Source organism: Branchiostoma belcheri, unplaced genomic scaffold, assembly GCF_001625305.1.
Source record: "Branchiostoma belcheri isolate BF01 breed outbred unplaced genomic scaffold, Haploidv18h27 scaffold1, whole genome shotgun sequence".
NCBI classification, from domain to species: Eukaryota; Metazoa; Chordata; class Leptocardii; order Amphioxiformes; family Branchiostomatidae; genus Branchiostoma; species Branchiostoma belcheri.
In genome coordinates, this window is record NW_017802379.1 from 4,237,882 (window position 1) to 4,263,003 (window position 25,122).

At 39.1% G+C, this 25,122-nt stretch overlaps 1 protein-coding gene across 1 annotated transcript in view; it reads right to left on the minus strand.

Moving 5' to 3' along the window:
* Positions 1-359: 359 nt before the first annotated feature.
* LOC109465557 (SH2B adapter protein 2-like) overlaps positions 360-25,122 on the minus strand; it is a 28,630-nt gene continuing 3,867 nt past the window's right edge. Inside the window, exons 2-9 of the mRNA XM_019762946.1 lie at positions 8,985-9,086; positions 7,976-8,014; positions 6,801-6,901; positions 6,473-6,576; positions 4,583-4,761; positions 4,093-4,102; positions 3,030-3,241; positions 360-2,727 (exon numbers count right to left, since the gene is read on the minus strand). Coding sequence (XP_019618505.1) covers positions 2,344-2,727; positions 3,030-3,241; positions 4,093-4,102; positions 4,583-4,761; positions 6,473-6,576; positions 6,801-6,901; positions 7,976-8,014; positions 8,985-9,086 — 1,131 coding nt within the window. The 3' untranslated portion in view covers positions 360-2,343. The remainder of the gene's footprint in view (positions 2,728-3,029; positions 3,242-4,092; positions 4,103-4,582; positions 4,762-6,472; positions 6,577-6,800; positions 6,902-7,975; positions 8,015-8,984; positions 9,087-25,122) is intronic.

Sequence of the window (25,122 nt, forward strand, 5' to 3'; positions counted from 1 at the left end):
GGGGGCACTTCAAGAGCACCATATTATGGTCACACTACACTCACAGGTAGGTGCAGCCTGTTTTCACTGGAAATGCCTTGAGGTGGGTACATATTGAGGCTAAGAGCATGGTAACCATGTAAACATAGTAGGCACAAAGAAAGAGAGAAATCATTTTTTGCAAATGCGTATGTTTTTGTGAAAGGACCGTGTGAACCTTTCAAGCATTGAAAATGGTCGAATGTGTGGAAAATCCACTCCGATACTTGATTTCAAGATGTAATATAACAGCATCACATTTGGAAAGTCATTCTTGCCCATAGTAGCAACTTGTGTGTTTGTGTAAATTGAAAATGTGAAACAATAATCGCAACACAAAATTCTTGCTTCATCTGTTTAATTTTCAATTATTCCACTTTGCCAGAGCTAATCTACCAACTTTGATCACTAACAACTTTGCTTTTTTTTTCCAAAACTTATGTCAATGTTAGAACTGGCAGTGTTTTCTATATTGGTAAAATATCTTAGGTATTTGTACAATCAAAATAAAATTGTTTCTTGTTTTTAGTTACTCCACATAAAGCTTGCTGCAACTTTTTTCCCTGTCAACATGTATTTCACGAAAAGGCATTGGAGAAGGACTGTCACAACTTTGGTAGCCTTTTTCATGTATTTCCAGGATCAAACCTGTTTGCAGATTGTAAACATTGTCTTTTCTGTTGATGCATATTTAACAGACTGTAAAAAAAATAGTTCAAACTTGTATGGTTTTTGTTGAGATTCAAAAGATTTGGAAAATATATGAACAAGTCTTTCTTTGTACCAAAAAAACAACAGGCAAGCTTGGCAACTACAAGGTTAGCGAATCTAATAAAGACACTTTTTAGAGCAACAAGCCCAATCAAACAACACACATTTAAGCTGCCTGATTTTAGATATGCCCTTTAAATTGTTGCCAGTGTTGGGCTCTTGGATTGGTCAGAAATCATGTGACACTTTTTTCCTGGACTGCGGATTAAAAGATGCCAAACTTTTAAAATCAGAGAGTTGAGATTTCAACACTTGGATGCAAGAAAATGTACTGACGAGTCTGTCAAAGAATCATGGGCCATGTTCATTTCTTATCATATTTCCACCTTTGTGACCATATAGATTTTAGACATCTTTTTTATTGTCCATCTTCCTTTTGTTTGCACTCTCATCAATGTTGGGGTGTCCAGAAGACATCTTCCACAAAATAAATTGCGTGTGTTAACTATGACCCTGGACATGGCAGTCAAATTTGATGGTGTACTGGAAGCACAATGAAACAGGACAGTCTAGCAGAACCTTGACACTTCTAGGGTTAAACAGCTCTGCTAAACACTGCTGTGAAAACACTAGCCTAGCTATTCATGGCAAAACCAGTTCCTACATTCAACTCTTCCGAAGCAGTGATATAAAATCAAGACAAAGGTGTTGAGCATTTCATTTGTATCATATTCAAAATACTAACGACAATTGTTTGATGAGATCTGTGAATGATAAAAACCAACTTTACTGTGACAACATGGAAGTCAAGAACAATATCAGATACTGATTATCTTTGTCTATTGATCTATTCACTGTGTCAGACAAAATATTACAAAATCTTTCATAGACAATATAGGGAGAAGCAACTCAGGTTTTTATGTGCTGAAATAAAACATCTCGCACTCACATGATTAATGTTACACACAAAAATGATCAATGGAATGAGGAAAAGTTCTGTGAATGGACTTAATGATTTACGCATGAAATGTAAAATTAGAAATTTATCTTAATCTAGATCTACTATGGTCAAGCATTTAAGTTTCATAATGTTTTAGATCTAAGTAATTCCTCTAGTTGGCTGGCTGAGAAACACTTTGGACCAATTTTGGTAGTAAATCTATTAATAATTGGCATCTTGTCAGTCCCACAATGCTTTGCTCCTTCCAAGTGCTTCAAGGTCAGAGACAAACAAAATGGCTCCCAGAACAGGATAAAAAGTCACTATATATAACATCCTATTTCTGCTGGGTTCACATAAAATTTATACAACATTATTTCACAGGATTCTGGAAGTTTAGTGTTCTGAGGTAAAATCTTATACAAGCCTAGGAAATCCCTCTTCACTATTGTTACATTTCACATCATATCTAATATCAGACAATTTAGGAGACTGTTATTGAACATCATACAAACAGTAATACAGTGATGAGAGTGACGTGTCATAATCGAATGTTTGCTCCACGACTGGACATACTTGTAGTACTCGTCACACAGGTAACAACATCATCATGTCACTCTGCTCAATTTGACACTGACTGAAACGTTGCAAGGCATCATAGGACGAGAAACGGTCTATACGAAGGAATACTGGTTCTCCACCGCACGCGCCTGGACGTCGGACGAGTCGCTAGCCTGGCTACCCAGCGACGACGTGCGTAATCGTACAGAGCCGCTGAACGTTGCAACGAGGTTTCCTCTGGCGCCTTCGCCGCTCTCGGTGGACAGGTTCCCACTACTCTGACTGGCGGAGATGCTGGATACTTGAGGGTTGGACAGAGGTTGTTGGGGTTGAGGCGGGGCACAGACGACGTAACTAGACAACGTGATGTCGGCGGGGCCGCCGGACTCCAGCGGGATGGGGTGCGTCCGGAAGTGTTCCAGCATGTCGAAGATTGTTTGGAACCAGAGGTGTTGCACTCGACATTGTCCCTCATTGTTTAGCGACATTCGTAGATGCTGTATAGACAAACATTTCTGTCAACATCGACCAGTAGATAAATAAAGAGAGGTAAGAAAACCAAGCAAATACCGGTAAACTATTTCACAGACTTCCTAGTGTGCACAACACTTCCAGCGGGCTACCCCCCTGCTGTAGTGCTTGCACAACTGTGTGGCCCAAGGGCTACAGAAATGGAGATGGGCACCACCCCTATGCTATGCACAGAGTAGAACGGAACCCTTTTATGCCATGGTGCATGGGAAGTCGTGTCTACATGGGTAAGAAAGAAGGAAATTGCCCATACACAGTACATCCTTACCTTAGCCCTGCCCTGGTAGTTAAACGTGAGCACGTATTCTCCCCGCCGTGTCTCGCTCTGTCGCACCAGGAAGACGCCGTGACCCACCGGCCCCTGAGCGAGCACTAACTGAGCTGCCTCCAGTCTCGACAGTGTCCCATGGAACCATGGGTAGCCTGCGAGCGGGTGGTCGGATTCTGTCGGTTGTGAGCTGCGGCCGGCAAGCCACCGAGCTGAAGAGGAACAAGAGGAAAACAACAAAATTCTAAAATACTCTCTATTTTCTGGATGTTATTAGAAGTTGCCTGCAGATGATTGGTTGTTGTTATCAGAACATTTTATATTCTTCTTGTTAATTGTGTCTTGTTACATGTGTAAAACCATTTAACAGCATAAAATGGAGAATAAAAAGTCCTTGACTTTCAAAACATATAGAAAGCGTGTTGAATAACACCTGTTAGGAAATATCATCTAATCACTATTACTAGTAAATTATGAATTTTCAATTTCAAGGTACAGCCTGACTGGAAAATATTCACTATAACATCTCTAAACTGCAATTCTGTTTTGAATTATGAAATTGTGATGTCAAGTTTGGGTAAAAATTTGTCTGTTTGGACCTTCTAATTTTAATGATGATTCTTGGAGGATTCTTTTTGTCTTCATACTAACGTTAAGTTGTGACCCCAGTGTTGACAAAAAGTGCAGCAGTGCACTGTGAACTGACACCATTTGAGGAAAAATCGTAATGGTCAACTTAATAAATGCACCTCCTCTGCTGGTCTGATCCTGACCGGTACAACTGCCCCAAAGTCTTTTACGCAGGATCCACAGGAACAGGTCCGGCCAATCTCTGTCCTGCCTTACAACCCTGCCGGCTTCCAGGTCAGCACAGAAACAGAGCAGAGAGGCACCCACATCTGTTTAGCCATGAATGTATAACCTGAACATACAGGCTGGACTGTTTTTGTTCTACACTTGAAGGAACATTTAGGCAATAGTCCGAACCTGGGTACCGTCTTGTTCTTTTGTTCTATTAATTTGTGAAATTTTTAGCATAGTTTTGTAGGCTTTGCAAACTGACCTTTTAGTTTCTTTTAAGGTTGGACCATGTTTATTCTACAACATCTGACAGCAACTTTACATTTACCAGATTTGTATAAGACTTACATGTTGTGGTATACGGTACATTTTTGGGGTAGCAACTTGTAGGGCCCCAAAAGCTATCTACCAACTAAAACTCAAGACCATGCCACATCCAGAACAGAAGATATAAGAACCAGTTCCACAGCAGTACCAAGTAAAGCCACTAGGGAGCCCACAACTGTATCTTTGAGATGCCGATACCTTCCCACATACCTGAATCACAATCCAATGACAGCAACTATCTTCAACTCTCGTGCACACACAAACATACACACAGCCACCAAAAACAACAACTCCTTCACAGAGGTACATGTATATTGTAATAAACAGAAAGATAACTTAGAAATGTTAAGTTGCTGTCAGTAAACCCCATTAACCACTCATGTTACTGTACTAGTGAGTGTGTTTGTGTTTGTTCCTCTACTCACCTGCACCACTCTCCATGACAGGGGGGTGTGTTGGCACTTCTGTACAGTCTGCTGGAATCCTGGGGGGCACCTGGGGCGGTGGCGTCCCAGGGGGGTGGAGTCACCACTCGGAACAGCTGCATTGGGGGCCACAGAGGCTGTTGGTTTCTCTACTGTATTAGTACCTCCCACTGCTCCTACTAGATTCGAGAGAGAAGGTAGCAGAAGAGCGGTGAAAAAAATGCCCCATCACCAGAGCAGGCTAGTCTTTAAAAAAAAAGAGAGATCTCGTACTGGGAGCAACCCTTGTTTCCTGACAGATATAAAAGCTGGGAATGATAAAAGCTGCAAAAAACGCTAAAATTTGACTCAACATTGTCATCATTTTGTGACAGCAAATAGAAAATGTATCACTAAGTGGTTGAAGAATTTTGCTTTTGGATTCAGGCAAAGATGTTTGAGAAATCAATGATTGTAGTTGTATCATCAGAAGAAGCTCTGTAAGACTATATGTACATGTATGACAGTAAGAAAATCTCTTGAAACCATCTTGGCATGATCCTGACATACGGGTAGCTCTAATCAAGAACTTTCTGTCAGTATGGCTACTTATTCCACTTCAGGGAAGTTCTGTACAAAAGCCTCAGCAAAAGAGCAACATTTGTCTGGCTTTTATTTCCTTTTCCTTAGAGAAATGTCCGGGCATGCTTTTGAAAAGGAGAAATGTCTGGGTATGCTCTTCTTTTCGAGCGGGAACAAAAATATGACTAGAAAGGCCAATATTTGCTTTGGAGCAAATACAGCGATGGGTTCACCACATTTTACGACATGGCAGGGAAAGAATGAGAAACACAAGGGAAAACAATGATTTACATTGATATAACTATAATATGAAGTAAAATACAACTAAAACAACAGTTGGATAGCCATTCCCTACTTTATTGGTTAGGATTTTTAATTGCATAATGCAAACTGTTGATTTTCAAAATATAAAAAAAACGTCCATGCCCCGCATTCCAATGCTGGAGCAGGAAAGCTTGAAATACCTACCAAAACACTTGAATACAGACATACTGTCAGTATGGAAATGCTCTGTGCAGGTGTTAATCAAGTTAAATCCCAACAGCCAATCAGCAAGAAATTCTCTGTGCAGGTGGAAATGCTCTGTGCAGGTGTTAATCAAGTTAAATCCCAACAGCCAATCAGCAAGAAGTATAGAGGAAAGCTGCATGCCTATTGGTTGATGCCCTGCATTCCATTGTGATGACTCATGCCCAAACGTGGTAAACAAGGCACACTAACACAGTAATACATTTGCTATAACACAGCCAAAAAACTCAAATAAAACCATTCTAAAAGCCTGTATCACAATAATTTAAAAAACGCCTAGGGGTATTTGCCCACTGTACCTCCATACCAAATTTCAGGACCTTGGGCCCTAAAATGAAGAAGCTGAATCCATTTAAAAAACGGCAGGAGAAGGAGGAGGAGGAGGAGGAGAAACATCAGAAAAAGCAATATGGGTTCACCACCACTTTGTGGTGTGGTGAACCCATAAAAAAGTATAGCAGAACAGAAGATGAAGGGATAAGCTATTCCAGAAGATCTACACCCCAATATCGTGAATATCTTCCTGGAGCAAACACTTAACTCTTCAAGAATAACATGACACAATAAAGCAATGGTGTGGTATCTCAGGGATAGGTGTCCTAGTGGTTTATATCAGGGTAGGAGGGAAAAGAAGGTTTGCGCAGCATTTGAAGTTAATGGTTTAAAAAGTTTTGTAGGACTAACAGTAGAATTACAAAACACAGTGGTATAATTTTGCAGTCACTGTGCAAAGATAATAAAAATGTTTAAGGAAGAGACTTTTAAAGCAAGAACCAGAGCCTCCTGATCCCTGCCCCTTACCTGCAGTAGTGACTTCTCCATGGTGATGCTGTCCCGCAGGCTTCCCTGTACTGGATCCCCCTCGACTCCTGGGCAGGGACGGGGAAGGGAACGCTGGCTTCTCACTGTAACAAACCAGGGAGACAGTTAAACATCTTTATTCCAGTTCCTGGCAGGAGAAATTTGGTGCTGTTAGAAATAAGGATAATGATTACATTGTACATAAGGTACACAAACTAAGTTCTCTAGGACAATCTTATCTCATGCCAGTAAATAAGCAGGCAGTTGCTAATTTGACATCCTATCCTCCTAAAAAAAATGGCTTCTTAGTCTTCCCTATACTACTTACCTCTCCCTGCCCCCAATCATGCACTCTCTGATGTTGGCCAGCCAAGACTGCATGTCCTCCACATCATGGCACTCATAGATATACTCCATGTTGTTCTCTGCCTGGATAAGGGGGAATGGAAGAAAAGCAGGGCTGTAATACTGCTTCTTTCTAATAGATGGCACTGCTGTTAATGCCGGTTGCAAAGGTGCTGACACAACTGTTAGTCTGGGCAACTGTGCAGATTCTCCATGAAAGGGTCTTACCATAATCCTAATCTTTTAAGCCTAATCTTCCCACAATCTCTGCATAAAAAATCTAGTTCTTAGCCCTAATTTCATGAAAACGGATTGTTATAAAAAGGTAATTAATACTCCCTCCTACATTTTGCCTGGACCCAACTAAAATACACACAAACCCGAAAAAACAACACAACCACATAAATGTTCAGTATCCAGAAGAATAAAAGCACACATGATGGTAAGTACAATCAGTAGTGGTGCAGCTGAACATTTTTGTCTCGTTATTCTGTCCTGTAAACTAACGGGTGAACAGGTGAAGGTGACTACAGGTAGGTTAGTAGTTAGGACATGTGCTGCAAGCAAGTTTGGGTCATTGCAAAAATTTAAACCTTGCAGTACCAAGCATTTAGGAAAGAAAGAGATTGGGAAATAATAGAAAGATAGTCCGAAATGAGTGATCCTGACATTCTTAGTGATTACACAATAGAAGAGATGTTTTTAAAAATTAAAAATGTGAGAAATAGAAGAATTAATTCAACTTGATATGTTGAATGTAATTCATAAAAAGGTAAAAAGATTGAGATTTTTGTGGCCAGGGAAAACATTTTTTGACACACTTTTCAAATCACTTTGCTGAGATCATACTGTTCCTATTTGTCCTGCAGGGCCAGTTTTCTACCTGTGCAAAAAGCCTTCAGCCACAGACCAGAAAGGATTGAGGATTACGATGAGATATCTTTGAAGATCAATTGTGGATTTTTTCCTTTATCATTTTTCTCTGTCATTTTTTTGCAACTAATGCAACATTGTCAACTTCAATTCTGTTCCACCATCCTCAACCGCTTATTCAAAAATGTTTCAATCCCTCCTGGTCTGTCACTTCGGAGTAAAATAGTGTTAGTTTGTTGTCATGGTGCAGTGCATCAACAAGGGTGCTGCATGGTGACTGTTTACCTGCCATCTTGGGGGAGAATCACTGGGGAAGCTCCAAAACTGGAGATACAAGGGACAGCACGCTGTCAAATACACTAAACATTCAACACTTTCTCAGGACTGTTTGGAAAACATGTAGAACAGTCAGAAAAGCTGTGTGTCTTATAAATGTGGCATGTGTGGCAATACATCGTATTCATGATGACAATAAACAAGACAAATTAAAGTATTAGTATTACAATGTTACAGTAGCAAAAGACAAAGTTGTGCTTCCATCACAAATAGATAACATTATGATTGGGTCATCATAGAATAGGAGTTCCACAGAATAAAGAACTCTAATTGGTTATGTAGTACAGATCATCTCTTGAGACTGATCTTTTCAACTTTCAAGAGAGAAAAAGATCTGCTTATAGTAGGTGTCCCTTCTCTATATCGTGTGTTGCATCTGAAATTCACCTTTAGACCATATGAAGTGATTAGTTGAGCCCAAGCTGTGTACTATGTGTGCAGCTGGTTGGAAAGCCTTTGCCATATGTTTGAACTTGTAGCTGAGCTTCCTACAATCACTAGCAACCCTGAAATGTTAAGCACCAAAATACCTTACTTACCATGCAATGCTTGCAACAAGGCCCATACAAGATCAACTGTACTATAGTAGGCTTAGATACAAACAGCCTCAGGCACGTTTTTGAATGTTACAATGTTTATGATATTATACGAGTCACAAAGAAGGATCAAAACACGCCTTGTAAAACCAAACCAGCGGCTTTGAGACATTTCTTCGTGCAAACACCCATAATCCCTAGAAAGAAAACTGCAGGTAGACAGTTGAAAATTCAATGCACTTAAAGTAAGTTACTTGTATGTTAATTGTATTGGAACTTAATTTTACTACATGTGTACTACATTTTGTATTTAAATAATTTTCATTAAGCCCTGCGCACATTGGACTTCTTGATAGCAGTGTTTGGTTATGGGTTGTACTAACATAAGTGACATAAAAATGTAGAAATGCGGGTGTACTTACTCTAAGTACAAAGGTGTTTTCTGTGTCTGGTATCTCCAGAGGGGTCGTCTCTCGTGCCTCTTTTATTAACGAACAGAAGATGCCATTCTTTGGCTTAGATGACTGGAAAAAAAATCGAAAGACATAAAATTATATTACAAACATACATGTACATAGTGATTTTCTTCGAAATTGTACAACCTATTTACAACAAAAGTTGTATATATCATGTAGTTTACTACCAACTGTTATGTTACCATCTCATCCTTCCCTTGATCAGAATTTACAATGCATGTCAAGGCAGGGAGAAGATGCATGTATTAGCTGGGGTTATGGAATGACTCTGCGAGGATGATATTCAAAGGAGTGGGTGTTTATAAATTATATGAGTGTCTCTGGCATGACAACTGCAGCGCAAGGGACTGTGAAACAAAACTGAGAGCCACAACTCAATCATGGGGGGTAGAACCTATTTTTTGTTTCTTTGCAAAATTAACGGCAAAAATGTGCTGAGCAGGACTGATTTTGTGGAAGTACTGATGCTTGGTTGGTACTGATGGTCCAACATTAGAAACATCTCACATCTAAGGATATCAATATATCCTCTATAAAAAATTTATTCCCAAGCAAATTCTTAGACAAATTTTAATATATTTTCAAAGTGCACTTAAATGCCTCCACCCCTGAGGTGTCGCCAAAAATGAGCTGCTAACCAAACAAATTTGGGGACAGTCATAAATCAGTGTTAACTGTCATGAGATACATGTATCTCTATCACTGAGAATAGCAAACAAATTTCATTTGAGGAGAAATATCTGTAATGCTGGACCACCCCAAAGCCTGGAGTAAAGAATGTCCACTCACTTTGAATATCTTCCTTGCCATTTGCATGATCTACTGTCAAGATACCACAAAAAGACAGACATATGAAATCAGGTCCTAATTCTATATTCCAGTATTTGACATATACACCACAACTAGCACAAGCAACCAAATTAACAAAAGTATGTTGTAACTGCAATACAAATATCAGTTTTGCAGTTTCACGGTACAATGTATATCACCTCATTATCACTTGATAACAAGCAATGAAAAAAAAAGTTTTAAAAAAGGAAAGAAAGTTCCATGTATAAGTTATAACTGAAGCTAAAAACTCATGGAGAAACAGATTGTGCTTGTTTAAGATGTAACGGCCAATGTCTACACTTAAATGGGTTGCCCATTTAAAGACAGACATCTTGCAAACTTATCACTATCATTTGACAAAACATTCCTAAGAATCTTTGAACCAAACCCATGGCCAACATTCAGCTTAAAAGTAGCAGCAATGCATTAGGGCAAATCGCCCACCCAGTAGTCCTTAGGCTAAGTAAGAGCATGTTGTACAAAGGACTCCCCCTATCTAGTTGTGGGTGAATTATTCCAGAAGGGGATGAACTTGACAGGCAATACTTTGGGCCGGTTTATCTGCCAGAGGCAGACGGCAAATACACATTGCTGGTGCTCTGTCCAAAGAGAGATGTACTTTCTGAGAAGCCTGCACTTAAAACACATAATGTTACATGTATTACACCTTCCCTATTGCATTTTTAGCGTTGGGAATCCTGGTTGAATGTCTTAATCTTGACTTTTCTACTAGTACTGTATATGGGCATGATTATGTAGGTCTGTATTTTGCAGTACCACTAGTACTGTATTATACAGCCTGCTATGTCCTTCTCCAATAAGTTGTCAGTGAGTGTGAATTATTTAGCATTTCTTCACACAGTATCTATCTATCATATCATAAAAAGTGCTTTCAACTTCAAATGAACTGAAAGGGCGGTCATCCCAGTTTATCCCTCAGATCATGAGATCTCGGCACGACTTCACTTCTTTTTATCAAAGGCTCCACAGGAAAGGCTTGCTGCTAATACTCGTAAGTCAGAGAACGTACATGTAGGCCTACGCCTATCCATCATGCTACTGCAGCAGGAAATACTGCCAGCATATACAATATCCCCCAGGCCTGTCTATGCCTTCAAGCATTGGCATCTATTCAAGCTGCAGAACAACATCATTCACTTCAATATCTCCAGACACACATCAACCTTTGCAGAGGTTTATCTCTTTCCAAACTCCTCCAAAATTAAAGGCTCCTTCCGAGAGATTTTGGAGCCAAAACTAATGGAAATATGTTTGCTCTGGAACAAAGTTTTGCTTGATGTTTTCATCAGCACAAACCACACAGCGAGCGTTCTTCAGTAACTTTCAGATGCTACGAGAATTCCTCATCCAGTTCTTAGAAATGCTGGCTTGGTGCCACTGTTTGTGTACAAATGTGTAAATATACCCCGTAGCACTACTGTCTGCCTGTCCCATAGTTTATAAACGTTGCAGGTACACAGACAAGTGTAGAATAATTCCATAACTTTGTCTTGCCTTGCCCTGAAATGACCTACAGTCGAACCATGCACGAATTATCAGCCAAGATTTTGTGTAGTTCTCTCACATTTCTTTTTCCATGGCAACAGCAGTTAAATTCTAAATTTCATTATGTGAAGTAGATCTAATAACAAGAAAAATGAGAATATATAACAATTATTTAATTTTTACGGTTTATGACATAACAACACAAGAATAGACTTCTGAGAAGGCAGCTATTTGGATACATTTTGTTACAAATATGGAAAATGTAACTTAAGTCTGTTTTTCTGGTTATTTTTAAGTTGGAAAGCCACGTAGATTTATGACAACTGGGTGGGGCTTTGAAATCAAACCAAGAATTTGACTTGACATATTCAGTATTCATCCCACGCAATACTTCTATCCCACCCGAATAGAAAGCAGTACTTTGCTCCATGGTCATGGAGTCAGCATAAGGCACTGCATTGATTTTACAACAAATCATCTCTTTGAATAATAAACTGAATGCAATAAACTTTCAGGCAGCAATTTCATTATCAAGGCTTGTAGAGATTCTCAATTAATTGTGCTGCTGTTTTGGAAACCACACTGTATGCTGTAAATTCATATTAATTCAATGGGATTTTGTAGTAGGGAAAAGAAAGCATGTGAAGTTTGCAGTGGATACTTACTCATCAGCATGCATTGCTGATAGAAACCTGTAGTGTTTGCGTGATAATTTTGCAGAGGAGCCTGGCTCTAACGCACAATTTTACACAACTATTACTTATTTTACAGCAGAAAAATAACCAAAATGTCCCTACCATATTACAATAACAGTTCAATCATTCAAGATGAGATTTCCTTATAATTCTTAGTCTGCACATAGCTTGTGACTTAGGGCAAATCAAGTTATACGACAGGAATGAAATAAAACATTTTATTCATCTTTCATGCATACATTTGTAGTCTAACCAGCATCAATGTCAAGTCATGTAAGTTCAGGCAGGCAGGGTGTCTGTCGGCTTGATTACTCAAGTATTCCAAACGTCTGCCAGGTGTAATGAACACTGCAAGGCCTAGGAAAAAAATGTTGTGTTTCCTGTTTCAGTCCTGAAAAAAATTAGGGTCGATGGGTAGGGATTATCTTTTTTCCTTCTCTTTTTTATTAGACTTTGGCAATCTCTCTTGATCCAACTTACACAAATTATAGTAGAACTTGCATGAGGACACTTATATTTTCATTGCCAATGTTGGAAAACCGAATATTATACAACATTTCATCACTCTGGTGTCAGATCATGGAGCTAGAAATGGTCAATCAGCTCAAAAATATTTATGTTCCTTGCAAGGATCCACCCAAAAAAGGGCTAGGGTCGGTAGTTTTTTCTAGGGTCGTTCGGGAAACAGGAAACACAACATTTTTTCCCTAGGCCCAACCCTCCAGCTGACAGGTCCTCGGTGATTAGTGCCACTGCCTTATAGTCTGGAGCGTACGGTAAATCAGGAAATATTTGTGGCAGCTTTATGTTCATCATTTGAGAGCTTTATCACTGCAAAATCAACACATATGTACAGTTAATGTGCGCTCTGTCATGCTTTGGGTTATAACGGTTGCTCAACTTCAAACACATCCCCTCCTACTGTGAAATTAAGTCCCAAAGAACTTTAAATGATTTACAGTAATGGCTTGCCGTAGTGTAATCAAGCACAACAATAAAACACACTAAGAAGGGATGCCACATTCCTGAAGATTCTGAAGATTCTTCGGGGCAAAGTTCAAGTGGATTGGAATGCAATTAAGTGCATGCAAATCACCTAGGGAAAAAAAATGTGTGTTCCTTCAGGGTTCCATGGGCAAAGTCTGAGGGGTGTGTTTTCTTTTTTTTTTTCTAGACATTTTAGACTTCTAGATTTCCAGACATTCTAAGAGCTGTAAGAAACTAAGAATGAAACAAATACGAGTAGAAACAGGAAAACGCCTCAGACTCCCGGGATGCCAGAAATCGAACCCCCGTCGAACCCGGACTGCCAGCTTACGACACCAGTACGCCAACGACTACTCCAAAAGGTCCGGACCCATGTACGCGCACAAAAGGTCATTCACCACTTCTTGGAACTCGTGAAGCGATCCAGACAATAGCATGATTACATCCTGCTCAGCGGCCTCCAGAAATAACATTCCTGCCTCCCGACAAGCCAAGATCTATTCACCTTTCACCTGCATGTTTTTTTTCCAAATTCTAAGCAACAAAAACAGTGATTATCAAGTACATGACGTACATTTGTAAACCACTCTTTCAGTCTTCGATAAATTAATTGTAATAATTTCCTACTACATAGTACTAGCTAGAGATGCCACACCCTTAAGTTTGGTCATGTGAAAAGGCATGCTTTGTTGACCCTTTGCTGACAATTTGTCCTGAAGAAGAAAGAGAGAAAGACAGACAGATAGAGAGAGAGAGAGACAGAGAGAGAGAGAGGAGGAAGAGAAGAAAGAGGGATGAATACTTTGCAAAGACCACCCGTGCAAGGGTCCAACATGGGCTCACTAGCTAGGCCAATCCATTCTCTGAGGAGGGGACAAAGATAAATAGACATTAATAGCACTATTATTAGAGCAATCTATCTTCCAATATAACAAAATGCACACCACGGAGTAGCCATAGTTATATAAGACGGCTTTGCTATCGGATCATTTCAACACATAATATATAGTTGTTGTTCATTGCCAAGTGCAGCTTCTCCGCAAACAGACATGTCTGGGATGTAAAGGGCTTGTTATTCCCCTTCTCGCCAACTGCTGAGAGCAGGCTGGCAACCGTCCCAGACAGCCCTGTTAGACCAAAACATATGTCAGATGTTGTGATCAAAGATGCGGAAAAATCAGCGCTTGTTAACGCAACAAATGTCGAGAAAACAACCTTGTTTTTACACACAAACAGTCCTTCACCTAGCAACGTTTCCCTTTACCCCCAGGGGCAGAATTGGGAGGGTCTGTATGAACATTAGCCTCTTGACCTGAGGGCTGACCTGTGATGAAAACAAGTAGTTGACATGAAGTGGTTGACACCTTATAAACCTGCAGGCCCTGTCCCACATTCCAGACTAAGCAAGAAGCTATCAATGCTGTTCTTAAAATCATGAGACTGTAGCCCAATTCTCTTAACTAGCAGCAAAGACGTGTTTTACCACAGTAGACAAACTAATCAATGAGTCTAAATTTTGCCCCAGACAAATACCAGGACAAATCATAAGAGTTAAAAAATGATGACATAACTGCAAAATCCTTTGCCTTTTAAATTTAAAAAATGCAAAATGTTGATGACTTGAAGACCCTATTTGATGATATATATAGTAGTATTTACAGTACCTTAAATCATCTCACCTTACATCAAAGTTTACTACTAAGAGGCCTTGATTCAATTACCAGACAGGGTGTTTCCCACTCATCTTCAGTTTCTGGCTGGGCTGTCCTTGCCCTTGCACTTGTTTGTTTCCACAGAGGGGTAAGGTTTCTTCACTCTGCTGTCTACCTGGCACCAGAAGTGAGGAAATCCCCATCTGTCCAGGTTGAACTGTAATTACCTTTGCCAAGTAGCTACCGACATGTATGTTTTCAGTAGCGTTTGTGGCTGTGTGGTCGTGTTTGTGGTTTAACAGAATAACGTAACAAGCTACCGTTGGATTGTTATGAGATTCGGTATGTGGGTGGGTGTTGACAAAACAAAGGACATTTTTGATTAAGGGCCCCTTAGACTAGTTAGAGCTGCTTTCTATGGTACTACAGTAGAACTTCCAGTTGTGACATTCTGAATATGCTATGGTCCCACGATTTTTAATTGGCAGGTAGCTTACAGGTTTGGGAATAAGTGATATTAGTTTGGACTCCCTAGCAGCTTCCTTTCAAACTGCAGACTACATTAAAAAGGCTGTATTCTGATAATAAAGAAACAGCACCTTGTCTCCCCTGTAATTAGCTTCCAAAATGGTATGGTCCAAAGACATACATGTAGATGTACCTGACCTTGAATTTGGTGTCTCTCTGGGATTATGGTTGGATGATGGATTACTCTAGCAGAATAATCAAGGCTCCAGGACATATTAACTGGCAGGATTACAGATATTCTGAAGGGTATGATCCTGCATTTTGTTGATAGCCACCCTTAGAAATAATAACTTCTGCATACCACCAACAAGAATAATATACATCATGTATACATAAAAATCATGGGGAAAATAAGTCATTCAATCAATGTTTGAAACATATATTATTTGTACTGAATACAAGTTACAATTTAGGGAACAAGAACTATAATATACATGTAATAATATAATATAATTCACTGCAGAATATCAAGACTTCAAGTAGAGATGTGTCTGATTCATTTCTCATATTCATAATGCAGACAACCGAATGGTATATTACAGAATGCTTAAATTGAGCAAGAAATACATATTTACTACTAATATACACATGTTATTAAACAAGAAGATTTTGAGACATAGATTCATTATTTTTAGAAAATGCTAATAAGATAGGTTTCTTTTGTAAGAGATGTAAGTTGTGAGCAGGAGATTTTAATGCCACTGGACCTGATCCAACCCTAGTAGCTGGTCACTGGCACTGCGGGAATGCGTGGTGCCCCTGAGCTGACCCCAAGGACAGACAACAGGTCTATAACCTCATCTAGATGGCAGTCCTCCAGAAAAACACTCTGTCTGCTGGAGACCAAAACAACATCGACATATGCCCCTGGGATAACCCCATCTTTTAGAGTGATGCAGGGCTCGAAATCCTTGCTATCTGTAATCTACAATAGTGCAAGTTGTCCAAAATTTTACCAAACATTTGAAGGAAAACTTTCAGTAAATACTAGTATTCTAGATAGCCTATTATATATATCATAGCCTGGGTGCCATCCTTCGTAGTTTCAGACGGTTCCCTAATGCCGCTGGCTACCAGGCTACTAATATCATGCACACCATTGTGATTCAAAAATATAATAATTCAGATCCTGCATTGTAAGATATAATGCACAATGCAGGATCTGAATTTTATAAACTATCAGCAGTAAAGATGCCATAAATGTGCTAAATGTATCCTTTCTATACATGTACATGTAGATTTCTAAGTTGGACTTTACATGATACATTATAAAACAAGTCCAGGAATTCAATAAAAGCAAATTTAGCAGCAACGTAAACACTTCAAGGCTATCTAGTAAAATTTAGGGACATAAATGTTGCTATTGCATATCATCATTGCACAGTATCCAACATGCACAATTTATACTAACTGATCAGGATGGTAGATTGCCTTGGCAATGTATACAAAAGTCTAGGTTCTTTAAATAATGACATATAAACATGAAATGATCAGTTTCAATGACAGACATTGTATGAAAGACTCCCAAAAATGTAATAGCTTAAAATTTCACGCAAAATAACTTGTAAAACAAGTTGCCATCGTAAACATTAACGACCATGACCTTTGCATGACAGGCGGGTGTCATCCTTATCCTCGCTGTAGGCGTGTGTACACATCAAACTGGCACCCTTGTGTGCATTGCACAATAAAGGATCCCATAAAGAATTTCATTGCACAACATAACACATAATGACCCTCGTTAAAGCTAAAATTAGTGCCAAGTAAGGTCCAGCGCAGTGTAAAATAAGCACTTAACATATGTTTACAGTTACGAGTGTCATTTTAGATGGCCTTTCTTTTTTTAATGCCATCTGATAATAAACTCTGACTATGGCCATGAACTTTAGTTCCTGTAGAATGATATGAAGAAAATATGCGAAATTGTACATGTACACGGAATACAACACGGTGTATTCCGTATCGCGCAAAGGTATCGGCCAGAGTGCGATCCGACTGGCGGGAGGGCCAGGACCGAGGGTGACAGAATATACTGTGTTGTATTTCATTTATGTCATACCCACCCAAGAAACGGGAGAAATGCGAAATGAGAGAAAATTTGGTGTCCCTAAACCAAAAAAATGAAGCAACATAAATTCCAATGTCCGAATCCTGTATTTGTATTTTCGAAAGCAGCGCACGCGGTTGGGGCAAAACGCGTTCAAATTCATTCTATGGAAGCCATGGAAGCATGGGCCGTACTGTGAAGTCTGGTCCGGAACACTGTTATCAAACGTTATCACGGCCTGGCACGATATAAATAAATATATATCGTAACCTTGGACCATACCTATTGGTCAGTAGACGATAAAACTATTATCAGTATCAATGTTTTCTATTGGGCTACTTGACTTTCTTGATAAACTTACAGCATAGACAAGGACAAATATGAATCTATTATCACGATGGTTTTCATCATTATCAAGTCCTCATGGAGATGCTTTCTGAAGATGTCCCTGGATTATATAGGAAAGGTGGTGACTCATGTAAATGTGCCCCACCCCCAAAAGTAGAAACATGTGCTAAAACAACAATCAGACTTGTTTTTACAACTATTAATGTGTAGCCACCCTCTCCATATCCACTTGCCCCACCACTTTGATTGCTATTTCAGCAGCCCTTTCCTGTGCTGTATTTTAGTGAAGTCTATTTTTGACAAGCTGCGTTACTTGAGGGGCTGGTAATGGGTCCAAACGTGGTCAGACGAAGGTCAGTGCGTCCAAAAATAATCCGGGACAATCCTACCTTGGGATGAACAGCAATAATAGATGAACAAGAAAAAAATTAGGAAACAAAGTTATGTTTTTACCATAAATTGAAAATTTTAATGTTTCTGATAAAACTAGCTCAAGACAAAATTTTCTCGTTGGCCAAATTTCTATAGTTATAAGGCTGGCCATAATTTATTGATGACAGAAACATTGTTCATTGCATGTCAGGTGTTGATCATAAATTGATATAACTGTAATAGAAAATTTGCATGTAATGGGTTAATATTACACAGTCAAGACTTGAATGTCAGGCTACAGTACCAGTACGCAACTTCAAACCTTTAAACACAACTCAAAGTTTGCTTAGCAACATGTTTTCCTCTAGCAAGACTTCACTAATAGCTATATTCGTATGTAAGCCCTGGTTCATAATAATACCAAAGGAGACATAATATTGGATGTAATTTGAATCAACCCTTCAAATACATTTACTATCCTGACATATACATGTACTGTAAACATTTTGATGTGTTCGTCAAATTTTGTGACACTGTTGACTTAAACGATACATACACCAAGGTCGTAGAAATTTCATTTTTGGTAATTATGTTCTTAATGACATTATGATCAGAATAAATGTAAACTTTATTATCCACAGCTATCTCATTGCATTGATACAAGGTAATACTAGTAGTAGTTTATTATTCTTACAATAATTGTTGTGTTTATTTACAAATGTTTGTCGTAATCTTTAATAAAAAATGTAATTGTATCCATTTGGGCAACCCCACAATTCTCATTGCCGTGTTTATTTACAATGTTTGTATTTGTATCTGTAATAAAAATGTTTTTGTATCCTTTGGGGCAACCCCACATGCATGCAGCCTCCATGATAGATTATACCTATAGAGTTCAAAGACATCTCTGTGACAAAATTCTTAATTGAGCTGTCTTGAAATCTATTTTCCAAGGACCTCTCCATGTATAACATGAATTTCTAAGGAAACAATGTATGTAAATATGCCTAGAAAGGACATGGTGACCTTTTCAACCATTATTGATCAGCAGTTCGGAAACAGGCTCTTTGTATTGATCACCAATCAGGCACGGCCCTTCCCAGAAGTGGGTCCAATTTAAAATGTGCAGGCCGTACGCAAGAGACGGCAGTTGAGCATAATGACTGTTCTGTGCATGCCTCATTATGCACCTGGCACAGTCTAGACACCGTACAATCATCCTGTACTCCATCACAGGGGCATTCCACCGCAGACTTCTCCTGAAACATTACGTATACTGGTCTAAACTGTACCGATAGCCAGCAAAAAATACTCATGAACTTTCTGCATCTCAAGGTCAAAGTCCTTCTCTTTCCATGCTTTAAACAGATTTTTGTCATGTCAATTCTATACCTGCCACACCTACTTTATAAATTATACATAAGAAAATCAATGTTACATCTACTAACAAATTAGATTTTATTTAGGTTTACTGGCATCAAGCCTCAAGCCAAATTCATTTTAGCAGCTACTCCTAACGTTACATACACAATCAACAGATGCTGTAAATATCAGCAAAATTTAGTGATTAAAAAATATCAGTAGACAAGGACAGAAGAACTAAAAATACTTCATTATGGCAGGGCATATTAAAGATTCATAATTCTTATAAATCATTTCTTTATTATTTCACTTACATACATTTAAAGCAGTTACATTGTACATGTATACTACAGACATATGTACACAACGTACCGGTACACTCCTTTGTCTTTTCTTTCTGATATAAGTAGTAAACATCAATCCTTATGAAAATCGTACCTCCAGTTCGTCTGTGGTGTCAAATTGAACACAGTAACCAGTTCATCAGAACCTGGCTCTAGTCTAGGGCTCACGAAAAACATTATTTGAAAAGCAAACATTATCATTATGATAACTTTCAATTGTATGTAACATGTAAACACAAATTTATGATGAGCAGTACATCTACATCATTAGCACAGCTATATTTGCAAACTGAATTCTCCTGTAGGGTACAGTAAAGAGGTTACAAAGCTAAGGGAACGTCCTTGAGAGAGAAATATTCTTTGACGGTTACTAAATCTTTTAATGGTCTCATGTCTCCAGGCTTGCCTGGGTGGTATTAGTCTGACAACATCTCTCTTACCCAATTAATATGCAAGATGAGTACCTATTCCAGGAAAGTGTGTTGTGGTAGAAATCAATTCTAGTAAAGAAACGGCATAAACAGCAAGTCAAGCTTGGAAGATACAGTAGTTAAAAACTTATCGTGACATAATAATAAACGTAACTTAGCGTGTTTACAGGAAGTCAATACATGTAACCCAAACCTCATTCACTTTCTGTTAGACTGATTTAAGTACATTTTTGTTTGAGTATAATCATACTTTTGTCTGCCCTATTCTGCGATTGACCTCTGACCTATGTTTGCATTGCATGCTGGGTATTCTTCCCTGTGTCCAAGACGGCACTAGCTATGGCGCATTCTGTTTTTCTTCCATTCTCACACAGAAAAATACAATGTCTTGTGGATATAACCCGAAGAAGTCGTACAAGGAACACCGTTTCGCCACGCTGGACTCGCAGAGGTACCGAAGACGGGAAAACGTTGGTATAACAGGAACCCCAGATGCAACGTTAAACTAGCGATGGTGATGGTCATTGTAAACCAGCCAAGTCGGCATTGTTGGGAGACGAAGCCAGAATATACACTCCAAGGAGGGACCCACTTTAACTGGACCACCTACTCGGATAAGTCTCGCTGGCAACACAGAGACTGGGGACAAACAACCGATGAAATGCACCAAACTATATAGCTGAATGCTATAGCAGACGGGAGGAAAATCTGGGCCTGTGATAACTTTAGGGATTGCCGATTTTCCCTGCGGCCAATTCCACAAGGCGTGGCGAGGCCCCATATTCTAACATCTGGTGTATCTTTCGTTCCAACAAAACCTGATCGTGTGCTAGGCATGCTAGGCATTGGTCCTGATGTGCCAATGGATGCTGGAGGAAATGGAACAATAGGACAACAATGCCTGAATGTAAGTCTGTTACAGTAACCAGTGTATCTGATACAGAAATCATACATCATAATCTACCAATCGAGAACTTTAATTATTTTCAATATCATACATATGAAAGCTTTTAGCAAGCCAAATCGCAAGTTGTTTACTAAATATTTTTCTGAAGTTTTCAAAATTTGAGGTATTTCAGGCATATTGAAAACATATAGTGGTCAAGTACGCAATACATGTATCCAGTATCCACTATGATCAGGTGGCCCAAGGACTCAGGAAATCCTATATGACTGTGCTTGTCCTAACTTTTGTTGTCTTGTTACTAATCCGCATGTTGTGCAAGCTTCAGAGGTTACAGGGTGGCACAATTAGTCTTCCCACGAAAACACCTCTAGGGTTTAGCAATGGCATAAATCATTAAAAGGTTCAAGCGATAAAACACACTTCATCTGAAGTCTTATGCCAGTGTATTATTTTCCTAGGAATATAATAATTTTGGCTGGCTACCTACATGTATATGATATTACCTCTGATCTGAAGGTATGTACCATAGACAGACTGACTAGCAGTACCACAATGGGACACAAAGGGATTAACATTGCACGTTTCCCTCCAGCAGGTTCTAAGCCCCAGACGGCGTAAACACATCCCTGCGTTACACCAACCAGGGGTACCTCCAGCGAACAACAACGTTTGTCCCCGGCAAAAATGCCAGACATTTGGGGAGGCAACAATTAATAGGGGGTAGGCTCAGGTCAGGATTTCCTAATTTAGACTTGCTGGGAAAGTGTGTGTACATATGGAGCACCCAGGACAATTAGGCCTGAAATGCTCCACACATTTTTAAGCGTTTTCTCACACAAACAGGAGAAATCTTCTCACGGAAATGAAAGCACCAACAGGAAAAGAAAACTTTTTTGTTGTCAGTGCATTGCACCTATATCATTGTCCTGGATTGCATTGACAGAAAGGGCTTTCACCTGAAAAAAACGTAAAATGGTCAAGTTCAGATACTAACAAATCTATGAAAAAACAGGTGTAGGTAAAAAAATTAAATTTTCTTAAGGTTTGGGACAAGTCACAGTGGTCTAAGGTGTTGTTTTCAATCTATGTAACATTCCTTACTTTCAAAGTTTCATACAAATGTTTACAAAATCACGGTTACACCAAGGCAGATTTTCCAACAGTCATGGAAAGGAATCATTTCACTTCAAAAACACACTGAATTCTTCATCTCAGAAAAATAAGAGATACATCCATGTAGTAATTCCATACAATACAGGTAGCATTTACCTCACACCACTTACAGAGGAGTTTTCTGTTTTATCCAAAATACATTCCTATGACTTCTATCTCACGAAATAAACCATACCAGAAAATGTAAAAGTAAATGCAATAGCAGAGCAGTCACATTGCTTGTTTGTACATCTATGTGTTCCACCCTGTTGTTGTAATGAGAGGGGCAGGGTTTTTTTACAGGCCGTCCCCACCTGCCCCAGCTCAAGGCCACGTTGTTTACCAGATTCCTGCTTTATACAATAACAACTCTCAACAAAGAGCACGGACAGGCTCAAAACATGTCCAGAAATACAAAACTTAAATAATAATCACATTATAGTTGTTGAGTCTATTTTGATGACGGATTTCCAGAAATAAAAAAGATTAAGGTCAGTAGGCCAATGTTTTTTTGTTTTTTTTTTGTCTCAGAGAGAACATACAGAAGCAGATGGCTGGTTGACAGAAAGGACCAGGAAAATTCACCAAATATAAACAGTTAATTGCAGGAACAAATAGAGTCATACACGTCATGTTTAGTTTACACAGAAAGGCAAGTCACAATTTGTTGCTGCCTTGGACTTGACATATTATCAATTTCTCATCCACAACTACTTTCTATCAGTAGGTTTGATATCTATCTTGATATTTTCCTCTTTTGTCTGTGTTGCCACTGAGTCAAGATGCTGGCTCAAATATATCTGCCCCTAATTTATGATTTTTTAGATGTACTATTGCTTGAATATAGAGTGGTGTTTATATTGAAACGGTTCGAAAAATATTTGATCTACACACGGTGGGATGCCTCAGAGTAACCGACAACTGAAGGTATATTTTCAAAAAACTTGAAAATCTTCATCCCTGAAAATAGTTACTGATTCCAATTCATGATAATTTATTGCCATACATTTAAATTTGATATTTCTAGTAATAAACTGGTCATAGTTCTGTATTTTGTTCCACCCCAATCAAAAATAGACCTTTAGAGTTTAATTGAACATGAATTTAGCCTGGACAGGAACTGTTTTCCAGCAAGTTCAGTGTCATTCCTGACAAAGCAAACACAGCAAGCGCCAGACATGCAAAACAGGCATTCGTGCATGGCAGCCCAAACACGCCGGGAGTGTTTACTGGCCAGGTGCCACCGGATCAACACTGGCACCTGTTTGTGTTGATCCGAGACACTTCTGCCAAAAAAATACTCCACACTGCCGTTATTCTGGTTCACCTGAATGTGAATAAAACCTACCTAGCACATATGAAATTACTCAGAATCAGAAGAATTTTAACAGTAATTATACCTGTGTTCACTCACTGATGACTAATTCATTTGCTATTATCAATTCTGACTACTAAATATTGTAGGGGACAGGAGTTGTCTATGTTACATTATGGCTATGTAGCATTAAGCTGTGTTTGAAACCTGCATAAAGTGGTATCAGATCTACACAAACCGTAGATTCATTCCTTGACTTTGTGTTTGAAATTCTACATGATGAATTCTAACTCTAAGTACATGTAGATACCAACACAGACGAACTTCCAAGCTCAAACTATAGATCATCATACAAAACCGTTGTCCTTTGGCTAACTTCCAAGGACTGGTCATGACACTGAACCAACCATCTCATCTTCCTCGTAGATCATTGTGTCATGTTTAGAGGAGCTCAGAGACCCGAGTCCTCGTTTTCTATATGTCCTTCCCCAGATCTAATGTTCTATCTTCCTATTAGCCTTATCTCACTTGAACAGTTTCCTCCAAGGTCTGGTTATGCACCACTAGACCTTGTCACAACTGGAATGGCTATAACGAAGGGATATGTACCAGAGCAAGGTACTAGTAAGATATCCAAGGTTCGAAATACTTTTTCCTCAGGTTGCCTTAAGCTTCGTGCCTTTAGACCCAAGCTCCACTGCATTCTGCAACTCTTTATCAAATTCTTCCTCCCTTCCATTCACAACAAAAAGAAACCTTACAATTCACTTTAGTAGATACACGAACCTTGCAGTTGTGCCAAGAAAAATCTACTGACAAATAATTTCTATTGAAGCGCCCCATAGCAATGATTGTTCGAAACGCAAATTACAAAATGGATCTATATCTTTGTCATATCTATATCATGATCAGGACCCTTTGTACTTTGAACTTACAGCTTGGCACATGAAGCACACAATTCAAATTATATACAGAAATTCTTCATACGACTGAAAATAGTAAGTTTACTCAGAATAAGCAATATATCATAATGATAACTGCACTTAACTCTATTTATGCACATACATTTGTACACAGATAACAATCAAATGAGCCATAAACTGTACAAACACTTCTGCAGTCTTTGTTCATGACCTTGACACAGCCAAGGTCAAAATGCTACCAGTCGATCTTGGGGGGTTGTCACAGTCAATTAGCACGTCTGCCACTTAACACTCGGAGATCCAGCCGCCCTCAAATCTCTTTAGCGGTCACGGACAGCGGAGATGGCAGTCGTTAATAGCGCCCTTCATCGTTGGCCGATCTCCGACTTTAACGCCGACTTATAGATCAGGAAATGGGCAGCTTTTGACAACGCTCACCAGTCTATCCTGATAATGATTACCATGTACATCATTCTCTTGCCTGCTTACTGCCTTTTCGGGTCAAGCACAATTTATACGTGCCAACTTATTTTACTGGACAGGTTCTATACACTTGGAACTAAACTGGACAGTACTTTGCCTCCCTGGACATAATAATACGAAGATCGACAAAGCAAAACAATACAATATGCTGTCTTTCTTGTTATACAAATGACTCCCTGATGTATTTATGAACCTACAAAT